This window comes from Rhinolophus hipposideros (genome assembly GCF_964194185.1).
Source record: "Rhinolophus hipposideros genome assembly, chromosome: 18".
Taxonomy (NCBI): Eukaryota; Metazoa; Chordata; class Mammalia; order Chiroptera; family Rhinolophidae; genus Rhinolophus; species Rhinolophus hipposideros.
Window position 1 is genome coordinate 53386154 of NC_138064.1, and position 18494 is coordinate 53404647.

The 18494-nt window shown below is 42.0% G+C and overlaps 1 protein-coding gene across 1 annotated transcript in view; it reads left to right on the forward strand.

The window, feature by feature from the left end:
- The window catches only part of RALA (RAS like proto-oncogene A), a 52777-nt gene extending 35301 nt beyond the window's left edge, over nucleotides 1-17476 (forward strand). The window contains exons 2-5 of the mRNA XM_081079626.1: nucleotides 3472-3623; nucleotides 7249-7457; nucleotides 10460-10634; nucleotides 15513-17476. Coding sequence (XP_080935752.1) covers nucleotides 3510-3623; nucleotides 7249-7457; nucleotides 10460-10634; nucleotides 15513-15635 — 621 coding nt within the window. The 5' untranslated portion in view covers nucleotides 3472-3509 and the 3' untranslated portion in view covers nucleotides 15636-17476. The remainder of the gene's footprint in view (nucleotides 1-3471; nucleotides 3624-7248; nucleotides 7458-10459; nucleotides 10635-15512) is intronic.
- The last annotated feature ends 1018 nt before the right edge of the window (nucleotides 17477-18494 follow it).

Below are 18494 nucleotides of genomic sequence, written 5' to 3' on the forward strand. Positions count from 1 at the left end.
CAAAGAATTATATTGACTTCCTAAAATATAGAGACATTCTTGCATACCTGATTGAACAGCACCTGGCAACTTGGATTTATCCATCTGGTAGCATTTTAAGTTCTTGCACCACATTCACATGACAGGTTAGTCAATTTTAGTCAAGTTACTTTTCCTTTAGTCTTGCTTTGTTAGAACTTTGCATCAGCATGAAGGTAACTCTCTGAAAAAAATTTGGAAGCTTTCTCTGTGCTCTGGAACATTAAATAGTATTGATAATACCTGTTCTTTGAATGTTTGGAAGAATACACCAGTGATATTATCTGTGCCTGGTAATAAACCTAAATAGTCTTAAATCCCTTTCAAAATAGAATTGTGTATATTGTTTTCTTGGTCAGGTATATTCTAACTTTTCTAAAATGGTTTATTTTATACTGAATTCCCTTTTTTTTAATTTAGCAGAGATTCTTAATACAGATAGAGTATGTCGTGTGAATTTTTTGTATGAAATACTTCGGTAGAGTATTCCTTATCAAGTATTAGAGAGCTAGATTGATTGTTGGTTAGACAGTTTCTTAATGTTTAAAATAGAGAGCTTCGAGTTTAGATTGGAGCTGTGTGGTCTGGAGTCCTTGCCCACCTCCTGTGTGGGGAGGCCGCACAGTGGCCCGGCAGGACACCACGTCTGAGTCCCCAGAAACTGTGCAGATTTCCTTCTGTGGTAGAAGAGACCCTGCAGATGTGGTTCAGTTAAGGCTCTTGAGATGGGATGAGGATTTCGGATTATCCGTGTGGGCCTTAAATGTAATCACGAGTGTCCTTAAAAGAAGGAGGTAGAGGGAGGCTTAGCCACAGTAGAGGAGAAGGTTGTATGGCCACAGAAGGAGATTAGAGCCGTGCCGTTGGGGACAAAAGAAAGCCAGTCTCAGAGGTGGGAAAGCTGAGGAGCAGAGTCTCCCGGGGCCTCCAGAAGGAGCCTGCCCTGCTGACACCTTGAGTTTAGCCCCTTAAGACTCATTTTGGACTTCTGGCCCCTGGAATCGGAAGACAACACGTGTAAGTTTGTGTTGTTTGAAGCCACTATAAGTCAGTGGTACTTTTTTGCAGCAGCAACAGGAAACTAACACAGTATGGGTACCCGCTAACTGCACATACGAGGGCAGGGACCTAGGCCTATAGAATTCAAGTCCTTATCCCTAACCTCTAGCAGTGCCGTACAAATAAGGATCTCTTATCTTTGTCGTACTCAGTATATTTGTTGATGGCAGAAAGAAGGAAGGAGGGAAGGGAAAAAAAAATCAGGTAATTCGTAATTTAAATGAACGTTGTAAACATGGTGTACCGCATTTCCCCGAAAATAAGACGTAGCCGGACCATCAGCTCTATTGCGTCTTTTGGAGCAAAAATTAATATAAAACCCAGTCGTACATTATGTTAGACAAGACCAGGCCTTATATATAGTACAGTAAGTATGTGACCCCTGAAAGTGCTTAAATCTAAAAGGATTGGGCCAGCCCGGTAGCTCAGGCGGTTGGAGCTCCATGCTCCTAACTCCGAAGGCTGCCAGTTCGATTCCCACATGGGCCAGTGGGCTCTCAACCACAAGGTTGCCGGTTCAATTCCTCGACTCCCGCAAGGGATGGTGGGCTGCACCCCTTGCAACTAGCAACGGCAACTGGACCTGGAGCTGAGCTGCGCCCTCCACAACTAAGACTGAAAGGACAACAACTTGAAGCTGAATGGCACCTTCCACAACTAAGATTGAAAAGACAACAACTTGACTTGGAAAAAAGTCCTGGAAGTGCACACTGTTCCCCAATAAAGTCCTGTTCCCCTTCCCCAACAAAAGCTTTAAAAAACAATTGCATATATTATGTGATCTCAATTATGCTCCATGTGGATTAAAAGCAGTCTCAAAATAAGTATGTTAATATGTTCATGTTGTTAAGTGGATAGCAGATTGTGGAGTCTGTTTCCTAATGTTTTCCTGGGTTGGGAAGAAGGCACAGGGCTTGTTTTCTGAGTGCAGCCTGAAGCAGTGCCCAGCTCTCAGGGCCAGTGCAGTGTGTGGGGCCGACTGCAGATGCGCCATTGCCCAGCTTGTGGTTGAGTCTCTAGTAACAACAGGTGTTTTACACCAGTTTAGTCTAAAGCACTAGGTTAAGTCAGATTCGAACATTTGTTCATTCAGCACATCAGAATGGAATGGCTGATTTTGCCAAGTCATGTTAGTACATGAAGCATAAAGTAAACCAAATAGACATGGACCCTGTACTCCAGGTATTTCTGGTATATTAGGGAAGAAGACCCATATTAAACAACTGACACGCTCAAGTAATTTCAACTAGATAATGGCTATAAAGGAAAAGTATCAGATGCTATAATGACAGAGCACAGGGCAGGAGAGAGTCTAATCTAGGCCGAGAGTTTGAGGTAAGGCCGAGACCCCAAAACGGAGAGTAGTTAGACAGCTGGAACAAGAATATGCCAAGTCGGGGAAGCTGCGTGGCCAAGGCCAGGATGGGGAGAAGAGCGTATGAAAACTGAAGGAGCCTAGGATGGATCTGATGTCGCCATGCTGGGAGAGGTTGGCCCAGGATTAGGAGGGAGGCCGGCAGGATGGGGTGTGATCTGTGACCAACGCAAATCAGAGAGGGTCAGCCACCTGCATCCTCCAGTAACAGTCTCCTTGCTTGGGCCTCACGCAGACTCAGTATTTGTTGTGACCCCATGGCCTCCTTTTATAATGCCTGGTACGATGGCCAAAGGTAACTGGGTGCCTTTAGTGTCCCTTACTGCTGCAGCTTCTGGAGGAAGTTGGTCTTCCCACACTGAGCACAGAAATGTAGTAAACATGACACGCAGTCCAGAGAAAGGGCGCCACCTGAGACCCAGGACCTCGGGCCATCCACCCCAAGGCACTCAGATGTTCATGTAAAAAGCTTGGGAATTGGTAGGTGGTGTTGGGTTCTGTTGGTGGTCCTACCACCAAGTTGTTGGGATGCCGTTTCTTCTTTTATAAATTGGCAGTAAGTAGGCCTTTCAATTGGTGTTTTTGTTTTGTTTTGTTTTTGGTCAGTTTCTTACTGAAATTAGAAGAAACGTCTCTTTGATTATTGTTAGTGGCAGGAGGGGTTAATAGGAAAACAAAGTGTTGTACCTGTTTTCATAATGTGTGATTATATTTTCATGAAACTGTGCTCCATATTGTCAGCATATGGTTGCACTGGGAAATTTTCACTTTTGGTCACAGCTCATTACTGGAAACTGTTAGAAGAGAAATGCCCTTGAGTCATAGACTTGTTTTATTGCCATGGTGTTCTGTGGTAAGCAGTTCTTACCCTAAGTGAGCGTACTTCATTTGCCATCTGTTTAAAATCACTGCAGAATGAAAAGTAGTATCTTGAAGCCTGAGGACATCGTATCTCTTTCCTACATTGAAATTCTGAAGAAGAATGTACTGACCATTACTTTTCCTCTCATTCTTTTTAGATTCTTCTTAATCCTTCAGTGAAAACTCTCTTCACAAGATGGCCACAAATAAGCCAAAGGGTCAGAATTCCCTGGCCTTACACAAAGTCATCATGGTGGGCAGTGGTGGTGTGGGCAAGTCAGCTCTGACTCTGCAGTTCATGTATGACGAGGTAAGTGCTGGTTTTATGTCATGGACATCACAGCTTGGGCTTCCAGAGAGTTTTTCTCTAGGTTAGTTTTGGTGCTGTTTGGGGTGGATTCCTTGAATCCTTGAAAACTATTAACTCATTTTTCCCCCATTTTTAAATTTAGAGCCAACATTTATACACAACTTGATTTAACAAGTCAAGAACTCAAGGTTCATAAAAATATCATGCTTTAAAATGCAAAACAATACTGAAAACAATACCTACTTTTGAGAAATCTAACTCTGGCTTTTTTATTTTTAGTGTTTTAATGGCAATTCTCACCTTGAATTAATAGAACTGGTGGATATAATACCTGATTGATACTTGAGGTTAACGTACATAAGGTATCCTTAATAACTTCAGTGAAAATCTTAACTTAGTGTGTATTTGGCATGGCATTACATTCACCATTAAACAGGTAACGGCTATATCCCAAAAATAAAATGACTAGACAAGTTAACATATTTGTGTGCATGTATTTATATCAGACCTTATTGACCCAGATTTTCTCCCTAGAGGACTGTTACCAAGTCTAACTGATTTAAGAGTTGGTAATCTAATTTAAGCATTTATCTCAGTTCGTCCTCCCAACAGAAGCGATGTGGTTACTCTTTCTTACCTAATCCTCATAACAGTCCTGCATGATAGGTGATGCTATCCCCGTTTTACAGATGAGAAAACAGACCCTCAGAGAGGTTACCCACCTGTGTCCTCTCCTGTTGTAGTTCATCCTCGATAGCTGTTGGCACATCGGTGGGTTGGGTTAACCCTAAGGCTGACCGGCTGTGGGGGCTGTCTGACTACAGCAGACGAGCTGTAGTGTGGGAGCTGTCCTCACCAAACGGGATTTGCTTCAGTGGGGCTCTCATGCCAGCTGAGCCTGCCCTTTGTGTATGTCATTTGTGAAGCTAGTTGGGTGGTGTTCTGGTGTGATCTGAAGCTAGTCCCCAGGTGTGTTGGTTCTGGAGCCTCTTGGGACGTACTTCGGTGTAGGCCAAGGTCAGCCACTGCTTGTGCCATGCTTGGAGCCTCTTGGTGAGAGCTACAAAGTGATCTGCAGATGGTTGCCACTTGCGTTGGGCTTCAAGGTGCCTGGGAGAGGCTACTCTGTAAACCAAGGCCAGCTGCTGCTTGTACCAGGCTTGTGACCCTCTGGTGGACACCACAGTGTGCACTGAAGCCAGGTGTGCGGCTTTTGCCTGGTGTGTGGCTGGTTCGTTGAAGCTGTGTTCCAGGCCAAGACTGCCTGCTGTTTTAGCTGACCAAGGTATACCGAGGTCAGACACTACTTGTTTGGGGTTTGTGGGTCTTTGAGAGATTTGGAGAAAGTCTGCAGCATGAACCAAGGCAGGCTGCTTGTGTGTAGGAGCTTCTGGAAGGGGCCAGTCAGGTGAGTTGGTTGGGTGGGTTCGCAGGGAAACACCAGGGTGAGATGAGCAATGTTAGCCAAGTTAATGGAGAGCACAGATTTGACTCCCACCTGCACCTGGCCAGCTAGGTGGGAGGGGAGTTCAACAAAGGAACAATGGCGCCTGCCAGCACTTCTGTCCCCAGAGAGAATTGCCCCAACCCCTGCCCCTCCAGTCCTTGTCCTAAAGTTAGTCAATTTTGTTTCTCTCTGTATGTCCCTGGTGCTCTTCGAACCACTGCCTCTGCACTGGAGCTTAGAAAAAGTGAGTTTGTGAATGAGTCTGTGTGCGAGCCCCTTAAGAGTTTTGCCTCAGTCTCCAACAGCCCCGTCCTCAAACACAATCCCCGCTGGATTTCACAGCCAGATGTTTGGGGAGTCCTCTTGGCACTGGTGCCCCAGGCTGGGGAGCTTGGTGTGGGCTGGAACCCCTTGCTCCTCAGGGAACCCTTCACAGCCGAAATAACCCTCCAGATTCTTAATCTTAACGCATGGTTGCGGGACCAGCCCATTTTGCATCTCCACCCATCCTATCAGTTTCGATGTGGCTTCTTCTTTATATCCTTAGTTATAGTAATTGTGTTCAGCTAATCTTCAGGTAATTTTCACTGATGGTTGTTCTGTAATTCCGTTGTAATTTTGGTGTGGTTGTGGGAGGAGGCGAGCACAGTTTACTTCCTCTGCCATCTTGACCAGAACCTAGCTATTCTTTTTTCAAACTAATCCTTAAATCAGTCTCCTTCTTGACACTAAGGAGGTCAAAAATAAGAGTATTCACATGCCTGACATTTGCTAAATGCATAAGCCTTCATTTATTATTCACAAATATTTAATATTCATTTAATAGTCATAATATCTGGTATACCTGAATATTTCTATTCATTACAATATCATGCATGTTCATAAGTATTCAATATTTGTAAACTATTAGTATGTAAATATGGTAGAATGGTCTATATCTTTTACAGTTACAAATACACTGTTTTCTTTTTTTTTTTTTTTTTAAATAACTATTTATTGAGTGTTTACCATGTACCAGGCACTATTGTAGGCTTTGGAGATAGTGATGAGTTCAGTAGTCAGGGTTCCTGCTTCGGGGGGTTCAATTCTAACAGGAAGATATAGACATTGAGCAAATCAATAAGAAAATACTACAAAATTAAGATATTTATAAGAAACTAATAAAAACCCCACAAAAGTGTGTGTATACATACACACATGCTAATAATAATACACTGATCAACATATCAAGGTGAGATGTATGAGGCTGGAAACAGAAGTGGGAAAGTAAAGTTGTTTAATTATACTATCTTAAAAGTCAAAAGTTTGAGCAGAAATCTCAAAGTTCAAGATTTGACCTTCTGCAGAGTAGTATAAACAACTTTATTGACTTCGTTCTTTTTGGAGAAAAAAAGATTTAACGATACTTTTAATGCATACCTAAATATGTACTTATTTTCAAGATATTTCCACAATTCTGGCATGAAAATTTATATTTAGTCACATAGAAAGGGATTCTTCCACACTTGATAAAGTACAGGCAGACCTTGCTTTACCACGCAGCACCAGTGTTGCATTTTTTACAAATTGAGGGCAAGATCCTCCATCAGCAAAAAGATTATGACTTGCTTACTGCGTTACTCGCTTTATTCTACCTGCAATAAGAAAAAAGGGACAGATTTCAAACTGTAAACAGCCTAGAGTTGATAATTCAACCCCCATTTTTTTGCAAATGAGGAAGTCACCAAATTGTCTAAAATGAAAATGTAAGCTGTACACCTGAAGCTGAAGCTGAATAATATTGAATGTCAATTATAATTATATGTGTATGTATGTACATATATATGTATATACATGCGATGTGGAGTACAGCATAGGGAATATAGTCATTGGAATTGTAACAGTTATATCCTATGTCAGGGGTCAGTAGATTGGGGAAGGGGATTATCACTTTGTGAGGGGTGTAATTGTCTAATTAATACATTGTTTTATACACCTGAAACTAATTTTAAAAATGGAAAAAAAATATAAAAAGAACATTTAATTCACATAGTTTTTACCATTAGAAAAAACTGAATGAAGGGTGCATCCAGGACCTCTGTACCATTTTGGCAACTTCAAGTGAATCTGTATTTCAAAATAAGAAGTTTGGAAAAGTAAAGATAATTTAAAAATGGATATGCTTTTGGTCTTTTCTAGTTTGTGGAGGACTATGAGCCTACCAAAGCAGACAGCTACCGGAAGAAGGTGGTGCTGGATGGGGAGGAAGTACAGATTGATATCCTGGACACAGCTGGACAGGAGGACTACGCTGCGATTAGAGACAACTACTTCCGGAGCGGGGAGGGCTTCCTCTGTGTCTTCTCCATTACAGAAATGGAATCCTTTGCAGCCACAGCTGACTTCAGGTATGTCGGCGAGTGATGTTACAGCTCTGACTTCTTGCCTGACTGTTTCTTCTTCAGAAACAAGCGGACAGCTAGAGGTTCTTAACTTGGCCGTCTTTCACTCTGTGTCTGATGGTTTTTATTTCCTCTTTAATATCAGTATATGGCTGTCTGCTGTGTACTTATACTCACATGCTGCCCAGTGCCAGCTGTATTGGAGCTTGAGTTTGTGACACGCTCAGTACCCAAAGTGTCTATAGGCGTTACAGAAGTATTGCTCTTTGGAGTACAATACTGCTGCTGCCATAGTGGCTGACATTTGGATCACATAATGGAGCTCTGACCCAGATTTTAAATCTTTCCACATTAGTTACTGGGCTCTCAGCCCGGTAGTTAAGTCTTAGTGTAATGCTCAGCAGGCACATACCATCCTTCTCACAATATTAATGCCCTGACAGCTGAATTTTTTAATAGAAATAATAATACCATAGATTGACATACTAGGTTGTGTTGTGCAGTATCTTTTATCTCTTATTGACTGTTTCCTTAATCAAAACCTGTCATCCATTGGTGGGGGGAGAGAGTGGTCATGAAAGGGAGAGGGGTTGTCTCTATACCTAAGAAAAATATGACATAAATAAGTTCCTGAGTAGTTTCGTAAATACCACATGCATAATCAAAAGTATCCTTTAATTGTATATTTTTATTTCTGTGTTAAGTGTCTGCTTGGGTATGTGGAACACAGAAGAAGCATGTAATGTATCCTGTTTTCAAGATTCACACAGCCTAGTTGTGTAAGGCATGAAACTAAGAGTAAATTAGTGACAGAGTAGGAGACATGGACAGGGATCATTCCAAGGGACCCAGGAAAGGAGAGAAGCCTGGAGGCCTTCATGAAATAGATGAGCTTGAAGGATAAGAAGGATTTCTGTGGACGAGGAAAGAAGTGTTTTCAGGTTGTTGAGCAAAAGACCGAACCTGGACGTATGCAAAGTATTCCTTTTTGTGTATATTTGAAAGCCTCAGGAACTTAAAGGATTCTAAGGGAATAATATTCTCTGCAAAAATGCATGTCACTTATTTGTAAAATTAAGTTTGTTGGTTTCTATAAGGAAGGAGTTTTGTACTCGTATGTGATGAAGTGCAAAGGGTGGCGGATTCTGGGAACTTGTAAACCTGGGAGACAAGTTGAAAGTTACATAAATGTTAGTGCTTATTCATCCATTCAACAAATATTTGAGTGCTTATTATGTCTAGCAGGTCCTCTTGTAGGTAATGGAATAAACTTTATCACCGTAGTCACGAAATCCGAAGTGCTATCTCAAGGGAAGAAGTTATTTGTATGCCAAGAGAAAAAATCTTGGCTATTACTGCTGCAGTGAGTCATTCGTCACTCTTCTGTTGGCTCTCCTATGTGTTGCCCTTCCCATAAATAACAATGTCTTAGTGCCTGACCAGTGATAGGGAAGGGATTATTGAGACAGTCAGCTGTGCACGAGGTTTAACCTGCAAAGTACAGCACAAGTGTCCGCTCTTCCCTCTGGCCTTCCTGGTCCTCCCACCACCACAGCAGAGTCTGTTGTTTCCCCATCTCTGTGTGGTGCACTTGCCCAGCTCCACAGCACACTTAACCACACTGTTCTGAGCTTGATTTGTATATGTTCTTCCTGACAGGATAGACATTCTCCAGAGCAGAACCCACTTCTTACCCATGTCTGTGTTCCTAGTACCCATATTTGGCACAGTTGCTAGCATATGACATGTAATGCTTAGTAAACATTTGGAAGAAATGTTAGAAAACTCGCTTACCTTTTTTGGTCCTCACTTTCCTTATGCCAAAAATGAAGAAGCTGGATCAGTGTATAAAGGTACTTTCCTATTCTAAAATTCTGTAATAGCCTCTCATACTCTGTTTAAAGGGAGCATCGTGTTAAGAGAATGCGTATCAAGGTTATAAACATAGCGTTTTCTTTTTCTGACATCCAGGGAAGTAGCTGATAAAAAAACCAACTTACTAACTCTGAAGAACATTGTCTTCTCGCTTCTGAACCTGTAGGTCCAAGCTTTCCAGGGCCATGTTTCTGGTAGCATTATTCACACTGTAATTTCAGTATGGGTTTCCTGAAGCACATGACTCATAGCTTAGTACGGATTTATTAAGAAATAAATCAATGACTATGACCAGAAGTGCTAGAGTCACAAATACCTGAGTCAATCTCACATTCCTAGTGGTTAGTGAGGCTGAGTGGGAAGTCCATTAGTACTTCGGCTCAGGAAGGTATTGTCCCATTTTACAAATGAGGAAACTGAGGCAAAGAAGGACTTTGCTCAGAGTCACGTAACTAGGAAGGGCAGGGTCATGATACCTTGAAAATTGGAGACACTTTCACAGCATGTAACCTATCTCTAAATAGAAAATCTGTACTCAAGAGCTGACTTCCAGATATGCCTGGCATATGTGGGGCTTTGAAAACATTTAGTTGGACCTTTGATGTGATAGGATATAATAAGAAAGGCACCCTCTCACTCTGTGTCCTCCTCCCCAAATCCCATCACCCCAGTTTAATCATGAGAAAAAGACAAATACCAGGTGAGACATTTTTCTACAAATTACCTGGCGGGCATTCCTGAAAACAGTCAAGGTCATCAGAAAAAAGGAATGTCCGAGAAGTGTCAGAGCCAAGTGGAATCTGAGGAGATGTGATGACTAAATGTCTCGAATCCTGGATGGGATCCTAGAAAGCATTTAGCGGAAGTTGCATTTGACACTGTCATTTCGTACCTGATCTGCCAGATTTATACTGTCTGTCTTGGTGTATGTTTCCTTGTCTGTGAAGTGAAGGTGTGACTCAAATGACCGGTGGTAGAATAAGGAAGAGGTGCTGCTCATTTCCTGCCATGTAATAAATGAGCTGATTGTTCTACACAAACATAAATAAATGCTCATTGCAGATAGTATTTATTTTGTTACTTTAACATATAGAGGTGATGTTAATGTTTCTTTCTCATTTTCTCGTATCCAGGGAGCAGATTTTAAGAGTAAAAGAAGATGAGAATGTTCCATTTCTGCTGGTTGGTAACAAATCAGATTTAGAAGATAAAAGGCAGGTTTCTGTAGAAGAGGCGAAAACCAGAGCCGACCAGTGGAATGTTAACTATGTGGAAACATCAGCTAAGACGCGTGCTAATGTTGACAAGGTAAAGGCCACTCTCCTTACTGCTGGTGTTACAGTAGGTTTGTTTGCTGTAACTAGGCCGTTTGTCTGGAGGGTGTGAGACTTTCAAATAGCCATTTAACACATGTTGATCTTTATCAGCCCTGAATGCTCAAGTACAGCACGGTAGGAATGGGACTTCACCTTGTCCCTGGGTTTCCGGGAGGCATTAAAACATGAGACACGGCAGCTAAATACACTTTTTTTTTAGTACTGACAAAGTTCCTGACCTGAATCCCTGCTTTTTTTTTTCCCCACCCGTTGATGAGCTGGATAATTTAGAAGGAATTGTGTGATTCCTCAGAGCTGACAACTGCCTGGCCCCATTTAAGTTTTCAGATGTCAAGGGACCTCCCAAGATGAAGGAGCCCTAGATTAGAGGATTTTCAGACCTCTGTTAGTACAGCTACACTCCCCACCTTCAACTTCGGTATTCCCTGAGTGGAAAGGGAAACCCTTCGCTCTCTTTATCTTCCCACTGTGTTCCGATTGGCCCTTCCTGGAGACCACGAGGGACACCGTTACTGAAGGACACCTTTACTTCACGTCTAGGAGCCTTCCCAGGTGCATTTCCTTCTGCCGGAGGCCATCTTCAGTCTTTAGGAAGCCTGCCCATTGGGCTGAGGCCACACAGGTGCTGAGAGCCCTCCAGGTGGGGCCTTTTTCAGCCCCCAACCATCTAGGCCTATCAGCTCCCTCTCAAATTCTAACTGAAAAATGGCTACACAGCTTGATAAACACAGATTCCTGGGCTCGAGGTGTCCTCAGGTTTTAGAGCTTATACTTGCAGATTTATAACCCTGATCCAAAAACCCTTAGGTTAAATATATTAGCGATTTTTTCTGTTCATTTACTGTAGATCTCAACGACAGTGTCATTTTTGTCGTAAGCTGATTAATTTTTTAGTCACATGGTCAGATTTCTATAGGTCCAAGAAATCTGTACAAAGTGAATGCTCCAAGATTTCTATTCAGTATGACAGTTTTTTCTAAAGTTACGCAAATGTTTTAGACAGTATTAATGAAAATGTGTTTTAAGGTTCAGTGTGTTTGGGATTTTGAAAGGTAATATTGAACATTATCATAGTATACATATCTACTTTGTTTCCTCCTAGCTGATGTCTTGAGCAGGTTGTAGAACACAGTCTAAAACCTACTGGAACGAAGGGGCATAGGGAGGCGAGGGGACAGTAACTGTCCAAGCTGTGACGCTGCTTCCTAACAGTCCTTGTAGTGTCATCTGCTGGCAGGCATCAGAGGCCCTCGGAAAGTATGGTGGTGTGCATTATCAGAGCTCTCACAGGACAGTAAGAAAAACCAATATCAGATGGTCCAAAACATACACAGGCATGCACAGAAAAGAAATGCAAATCACTCTTCAACTTGAAAAGAGCCTGAGTCTCTCTTATAAAAAAGGAAGTGCAATTTAAAAATATGACATTTTTTTACCTGTCACATTGGAAAATAAAGCAACAGGTTGATAATATACTGTTGACCAGAGTATAGCGAAACAGTAACTCGCAGGTGTTTGTGGAGGTCAGTCTGACTATCATCTATCAAAATTATAACTTCAACAATTTAAGCTTTAAAAATTTATATACAGATAAAATCATACATCTGCATGGAAATGTATGTTCAGTGGTAGTAATTGAAGCATTATTTGTAGAAGAAGCAAAAGACCAAATGTTCACGTTCCGGTGATGGACCGGTTAAAATTGTGGTGTGTCTGTATAACGGAGGACTGTGCAACCATTACCAAGACAGCAGAAGGCCTGAGTGTGCTGGTAGCGAATGGCCTTCAGCATAAAGTGAGGAAACAGCGAAGTGCAGAGCAGCATCTGAATCTGCTGCATCTGGGTTTTAAATTCTCGCCCGCGCACGGGCGCGTGCATACATCCGATGGATATGTAGAATCTAGTACCTGTGGTCGCCAGAGAACTATCACCGGGAAATGCTTTTTTCACTGTAAATACCCCTTTGGACTTCTGTGTTTGAATTTTTTTGCCGTTTGCATGTATTACTTTTCAAAAGAGGAAAGTTAAAGGTATAAAGCTATTTTAGTTACTATGGATGTGTAAAAAAATACACCCCAAAACTTAATGGTGAAATAACCATTTATTATGCTCACGGACTCAGGGGGCCAAAAATTTGGACAGCATGCAGTGGCGTCTGTGCCCCTCAGGTCTGCCGCTTTAAGTCTGAGAAGCTTCAAGTCTGGGGACTGGAAGCATCCAAACTGGTTTAATGGCTTGTTTACCGCGTCTAATTCAGCCAGTCGCTGCTGGACGTTGTCCAGGGACACCTCCATCCCTGCCCAGGTGACCTTTTCCACCATTGCTGGTTTAGGCTTTCCCTACAGCGGGTGGCAGTTACGTGTTCCAAGAGCAAGTGTGACAGGTGAATGCAAACCAGGAGCCTTGTATGAAAAGCTCGCCTCCAAAGTTACGCAGCATTATTTCCACCCCATTCTACTGGTCATAGTAGTCAGACTCCCACCCAGGCTCAGGAGGCGGGGGAGTAGACGCCACCTCTTGCTGGAGAGGGGCGAGTCTGGAGAAGCTCATACGCAGTACTGCCGGGGCCAGTTGTGGGACATACTGTCTAGTCATTGGTTACGTCTCCAGAGCAGACTTACATTACATGAGACTGCATGTAAACTGAGGTACAAGTTTATGCTGAAACTAACTTCTGGTACTGCTACCGTCTGAAGAGTCGCTACCACATAAAGTACCTCAGGGGCTACAGAAAAGTAACTTGCAGCTACTATTCAGTTTCTAGAATTAGGTTATATTCATGTTTTTGTTTGTTTGTTTTTGCTGAGGAAATAACATAATGGTTAAAATAGCTAGTGCTTGTTAAAGCTTTACAGGAGCCAGGCACCATGGCAAGCACTAATCATTTCATCTTTAACGCTGTGAAGCATTAATACTCTTCTCATGCTCGCTTTTTAACTGAGGAAACTGAAGTGCAGTGCGATTCCGTGCCTGGTTCAAGTTCACAGGGTTGTAGTGGCATCCGCAGGCTCTGGGAATGGCCCCCAGGTACCCATGTTCTCGCCTCAGTATTTACTCAGAGTGGTTGGTGTCCCCATACTGTGTCGTCCACTACAGACACCTGCGGCACATGTTCCGGGGTAGCAGTGTTCCTGTTGTCTCCTTCTGTTTCATGGGAAAGGATCGTGTTTTGTCACACAAAACAAACTAGCTCCCTGCCGGATGCCTTATCCTCATCTGAACCCCAAATAGACCGACCACTGGGGAGATGCTTCAAAGAGGCAGATTGTAAATCCCCCCCCCCCCGCCCCCGTGAAAAAGCTTTGTAATGTCGTTGTCATCAGAGTTGTCGGGCTGGGGCCTAACCTGGCTCAGAGGCAGTGCCTGTCACAGAGGAGTCCCCCAGAACTTAGAGGACCACCCAACAAAGCCTCTTGTGTACACACTGGGTGCCAGCTTCATCTGATGACCCATTAGTACCTTTCTAGCTAAATGCTCTGGCTCTTTAATAGTATTTTTGTTTTTTTCATTATTAAAGTAGTACATGAACACATACTTATTGTGTAAAGAAAAATTCATGATATGGAAAGAAAAGCATAAGGAGGAAAAAGTGAGTCACTCTTTGCCCAAATTCTACTCCCCTCCCCTGCCTGTGGTATCCACTGCTAACACTTGTGTCTTTCCAAATATTTGCCTGCATTTTAGAGGTGGGCATACAGAATCTAAGGGAAAGTTTGTATTTGCTTGTTTTCACCTGTATAAATAGGATTTTATAGTGTATAAATATATAGCATATATCTATTATGTAGTATTTCTGTGTACGTAGATAGATAATTTCAGTGGTTTGCCTTTTAAATTACACAACAAATAGGTCTTGTAGTTCTTTCCATGTCATTACATATAGGTAAATCACGTTCTTTTTAAAATCTGCTATGTTTTCCATAGTTAGGTTTTTTCATAATTTAGACATCATCCATTGAGTTTTATCTTTGGAGCTATTATGTGTAGTGCTTTTTTAATTTTTATCTTAAAATCAGGAAATTTCCCAATTTTCCTAGTATACTTAAAGAAGTAGTGCTTTGTGCTTTCTTCTCCCTATACTCCCCAAACAAGAACTCTTAAATACAGCGGGTACCAAAATAATGTATACACATTTTAAGAAAGGAAAACTGTATTAAAATTGTAATACTCAATGTGTACCGATAACAAAAGATGAATACAAGTCACGTCTGACTTCTGCAATTACAAGAGGTGCTCAAGGTGGTTCCCATCAGCGTCCAGACACTTCTGGTGACGGCGAAAATTGTTCGGTCGACTTCTGTGGCGAGCGTGTAAACAGTTCCAGCACCACAGCAGAAGCAGCAGGACTTGTTTCTGTGCGAGGCCTCCAGATCTTCCCATGTGCACGTCACACACAGCGCCGTGTCTCTCACACTTACCACAAACAAATGTGTGCACTTGTCAGGCGTGCTGGAGGTTCTGCTGCACATTCACACCTCCATCGTCCTTGTACTTCCACAACGTTCTCAAATTTCAAACACCTCTTCAAAATGGTCTTGCGCTCCTTAAACGACAACTGTGCTTCTGCCATTTTCTTTGACTGTCCTGCCTGTTGCTGGTGACGCTATCAGTCATTTGATTAACACCATCTTTTGAGCGGACGTCATACGACACGTTGCTACCTGTAGAGCCAACTGTAATTCAATTCAACTTCGTAAAGTAATATATAGATAATGTATCTTGAAATGTGTAGACATTTTTTTGACACCCCTGTTACTTATTCTTACTCGCAAAGTTTACTGCTGTGATTCTGAGAACTACCAAGCCCCTGTTATGTTTGCTTTATTTACCCTGTTTTCTTCTTTGTAGGTATTTTTTGATTTAATGAGGGAAATTCGAGCCAGAAAGATGGAAGACAGCAAAGAAAAGAATGGAAAAAAGAAGAGGAAAAGTTTAGCCAAGAGAATCAGAGAAAGATGCTGCATTTTATAATCAAAGCCCAAACTCCTTTCTTATCTTGACCATACTAATAAATATAATTTATAAGCATTGCCATTGAAGGCTCAATTGACTGAAATTACTTTAATATTTTGGAAATTGTTATGTATCACTAAAAGCATGAATTGGAACTGCACTGAACGTCAAATTCATTTAAAAAAAAAGAAATTAACGTGGCTTCACCAAGAAGCAAATTTCAGCTTATTTCATATTTGCCTACAGTTACCCCGGTCCTGAATGTAACGTCTGAGCTTGTGTTTTTAGGGCAGTCTTACTCTGTTAGAGGTGAATGGGGGTGAGAAATGGGAGGAAAGGCTGCTTCCTCTGGTTTATTATAAAGCTCAAATTTTATATCATTTTAAAATGTCTTGGTCTTCTACTGCCTTGAACATAACAATTGTGAACATGATAGTTAAACTGTACCACTTTTTTTAAACCACTGTTACGCAGAATAGAGAAGAAAACTCTTTGGCATGATTGTTGCATATAGTTAACTTGAAAGTAATTCATATGTGAGCCTATATTAATTACCTGGCAATTAACTTAGAAAAGTGGTGTAAACTTGTACATGGAAGTTTTTGAATATGCCTTAATTTAGAAACTGAAAAATACCCAGTTACATCATACTGGGTGTGGCCTCACTGGCGCCATGGGCCCGTTGCCCTGTGTGTCCTGGTGAGAGAGTATATGCCTCGTATAGAGTACAGCTTTTGTATAGAAGATTCTTGAGAAATAACTGCTAGGAGTCTGTCCAAATTTAAAATGTGTGCCATACTCTGGTTCTTGAAAGAAGGTTCCAGAGCTTCTGATTGCTTCTGATTAACTATGTGGTGGTTTAAAATGCAGGGCAGTGTCTACTTGTGAGATTGTTTTAGACCGAGGATTCAGTACCACTTGGTTTAGTGAGCCCGCTCTTTCTTTTTGCTGCTGGTCCCTGGAAATCCCTTTCTGCAAGTGTTAATCATGTGTTCAGTTTTTGATCTCTTGGGAGCAGGCCCAGGAAAAGCAGCAATAGTGCTAATGCATTTCGCACTAGAACACCTTGGGGAAATACTCCTGCTTGCCACCTGTTAATATTTAAATGTGTACTCATGAGGGTACAGTTGGCTCTACAGGAGTTACTGGTGTTTGTAGTCTGTGTTCGTAAGGAAGAACGCTGTAGCTACAGTTTCCTGAAGTTAACCTCAAGCAGTCAAACGTGAGTCCAGTGCAGAAAACACGTCCGGCGTGCACAGACCATACTCAGAGCTGTGTCACTGTTGTGTGTGCGCCGGCTGGAAGGATGCTAGTACATTATTTGGGAAATCCACCACTGTCAGATTTTTCTTTTCTTTGGAACGGAGCTAAAACAGTTGATTCACAGAGCTTTTCTTTCTTTTTATTCAGTCCTCATTTCAGTAAATCAAAGATGTGTTCAGGCATTCCAGGTAACAGACGTGTACGTAAAGTTAACAAAAATAGGCGTTTTAGAAACTCAACTCTTTAGATATTACATCCAGCTTGTCATGTTAAATATTTGTCCGTAAGGGGTTTGAGATGTACATGTTTCATTTCGTCCTTTTCATAGACTATGCCATGTGCAGAAATAAAGTACCAATGTAACCCTGGCCCGCCCGCGGGCCCAGCGCTCTCCCTGTGTACTCATTGCAGTCTTATGTAACCAGGGGTCCTAACCACTAACATTGTCACTTTGCTTTGAGACCCTTCCTCTCCTGGGTACTGAGGTGCTATGAAGCCAACTGACAAAGATGCGTCACATGTCTTAGGCTGATGCCACTACCCGACTGGTTTATTTGCAATTTGAGCCATTTAAAGACCAATAAACTTCCTTTTGTAAAAATGTTTGTGGTGTTACCTGATGTTGACAGTATGCCAGGTCAAATTCAGGGTTATCAACCTGGGCGTCTTCACCAGAGACTTCAAAAGAAAATCTTTTGAGCTGTCAGTTTAGGGACTGGTTTTGTGTCACACCACATTTCCCACAGCAGTGTCATTGCTCAGGTTTCATCGGGTCAGAAGTGGAAGAATCCCACGTCCCCGTGACACAGAAGATACCCTTAGCTGTCATGAAAGTCACAAATGTGTGCATTACTTTGAGCATATTACTAAACTGCAGAATAGGTGACAGCTTTATATTCATTTTCTAATCAGAATGATCCCCAGAGACTGTTTAATCCCAAATTGTGGCAGAAGTAGCCACCCTGTTACCATTTCACCAAGCTCCAGGCTGTTCTCTTTCTCATTCGGGGTCTGGTGAGAAATAGCAGCCTGTGAACTGTTCTGTAGCCTGTGGTTAAAAATGATCTGGCCCAGTTGTGAGCACAGCCTTTCAAATCCATTCATTGTAACTTCTTCCTTGACTCATAGCAATGGCAGAACGAGCCCATTTAAGTTATAATTAGCATCATTTTAACCTCACTGTATGGACCCATTTTTAACAGTACCAAGTGTGATGTTAAATATCCACCAAACAAGGTTAGGTTAAGTTCTAGTCTTAAACTGAATCAAAATGTCATTTCTCAAAATTTTGTGACAAGGATATAAAACAAATTTAGCAACCTTATATTACTACCTTAAAAGAACTATCAAAGCACTTACCAAAAGTTCTATAAAGTTTTCAAAGTAATTCTTGTTATTCAACCAAGTGTTGGGAGTCTCCTTTAGCAAACTACTTTGGAAGTCACGAGTGGCAGATCGACAGAGGTCGTCGTTCATGCCTTTAGTTTCAATAGCTTTTTATGGACTGCTACTAGAGGCACTGCTGGGAACGCAACAGGTCAAGGACAAATATGAGTGAGGGGCAAGAACAGACACTGACACTGAAGGACGTCTGTGTGCCCCACGCACAGGACA